At 46.7% G+C, this 1,200-nt stretch overlaps 1 protein-coding gene across 1 annotated transcript; it reads left to right on the top strand.

Annotated features, from left to right (window-relative positions):
* Positions 1-455: 455 nt before the first annotated feature.
* On the top strand, positions 456-980 carry LOC113202232 (zinc finger and SCAN domain-containing protein 5C-like). The gene has a single exon (XM_026416359.2). The coding sequence runs from the start codon at positions 456-458 to the stop codon at positions 978-980; it is 525 nt and encodes a 174-aa protein (XP_026272144.2).
* The last annotated feature ends 220 nt before the right edge of the window (positions 981-1,200 follow it).

The following is a 1,200-nucleotide window of genomic DNA, read 5'->3' as shown; positions in this document are numbered from 1 at the left end:
CTAATTTCCTTTTCTGTTGCAGGTTGCAGCCTCCTAAATCTACGTCTGCGCTTTTCGTAAACCTTTTTGCTTTTTTTAAGACTGGTGTCGTAGGGAGGGTGCCCAGTGATGGACGCTGTACAAGTGATAGCTACTTTTCTCGATTTGCAGTCAAACTCGTCACTTTACGATCTTGGCACGGAACTAATGTTTTAGTAAGACTCCTACTCGCTCCGTTGTTTACATTCCAATGAAAAGGGGTGTCCATCACTGGGCAGATCCATCTCTTAAGGTGTCCATCATTGGGCATCTTACCCTACGTCCATGCTTTTGGCGTAGTGAGTGGTATTGGTGGCGGTCCTTTAAACCAGTGAAATCCAATAAGCAGCCCTAAAGTGATGATATCGCTGTTGGCAGGCAATGCGTTTCGGACCTCTCTACGGCCTGACTGCCGCTCGCCACTCACCACGCCGTTGATGGAGGACCCTGACGAAGCTGCTGAGCAGTCCGACGAGGCCAGTGACACCAAGCCGTTCATGGGATGGGACCCCACTGAAGCTGCTGAGCAGTTCGCCGAGACCGATACCAAGCCGATCATCAAGGAAGAGGACCCCACCGACGGTGCTGGGCAGCCTTTAGAGGACGGCGACGACAAGGAGGCTGGTGGCAAATGGACCAGAAGCCAACGGCGAGCAGCTGCATCTGTCCGATGCTACACTGAAGGCGCCCGGCTCTTGATCGCAGCTTCACTAGCAGCTCGAACATCAACAAGCAGTGTGGAACGTGGCGGTGGGGCGAGCCAGAACCAGAAGCCCGCAATGCGTGCCCATGAAAAACGATTTGAATGCAACATTTGCAAGAAGTGTTTTTTTAGTAAAGCAACCCTTGTAGAACACAATAGCACTCAACCTTGTACGAAACCACTTCGATGTGAAATTTGTAAACAGTCCTTTAGTTTGAAACAGTCCCTTCTTAAGCACATAAAAACTCACATTGTTTAGAGACTCTTAAAGTTAAATACTATATATGAAAACGTTTTATCGCTTAACGCAATACTTAAATGTCAATAGCAGTTTTGTTTCTTGCAAAACTTTTTATCGCTTTTCACCATGTATCGAAATTCTTATCAGCATGACAGTTTTCTTCAGTGTCCCAATCATTAAATCTAATTTTAAAAGTTGTGCTTTCATTATCGAAACCATCCTCACGTGACTTGACTAA

Source organism: Frankliniella occidentalis, unplaced genomic scaffold (assembly GCF_000697945.3).
Source record: "Frankliniella occidentalis isolate FOCC.00 unplaced genomic scaffold, Focc_3.1 Scaffold48, whole genome shotgun sequence".
Lineage (NCBI taxonomy): Eukaryota > Metazoa > Arthropoda > Insecta > Thysanoptera > Thripidae > Frankliniella > Frankliniella occidentalis.
This window is presented reverse-complemented; position numbering and strand designations above follow the sequence as displayed.

Excerpts from the sequence above, each read along its gene's own strand:
- LOC113202232 (XM_026416359.2), top strand. The coding sequence starts at position 456 with ATGGAGGACCCTGACGAAGCTGCTGAGCAGTCCGACGAGGCCAGTGAC.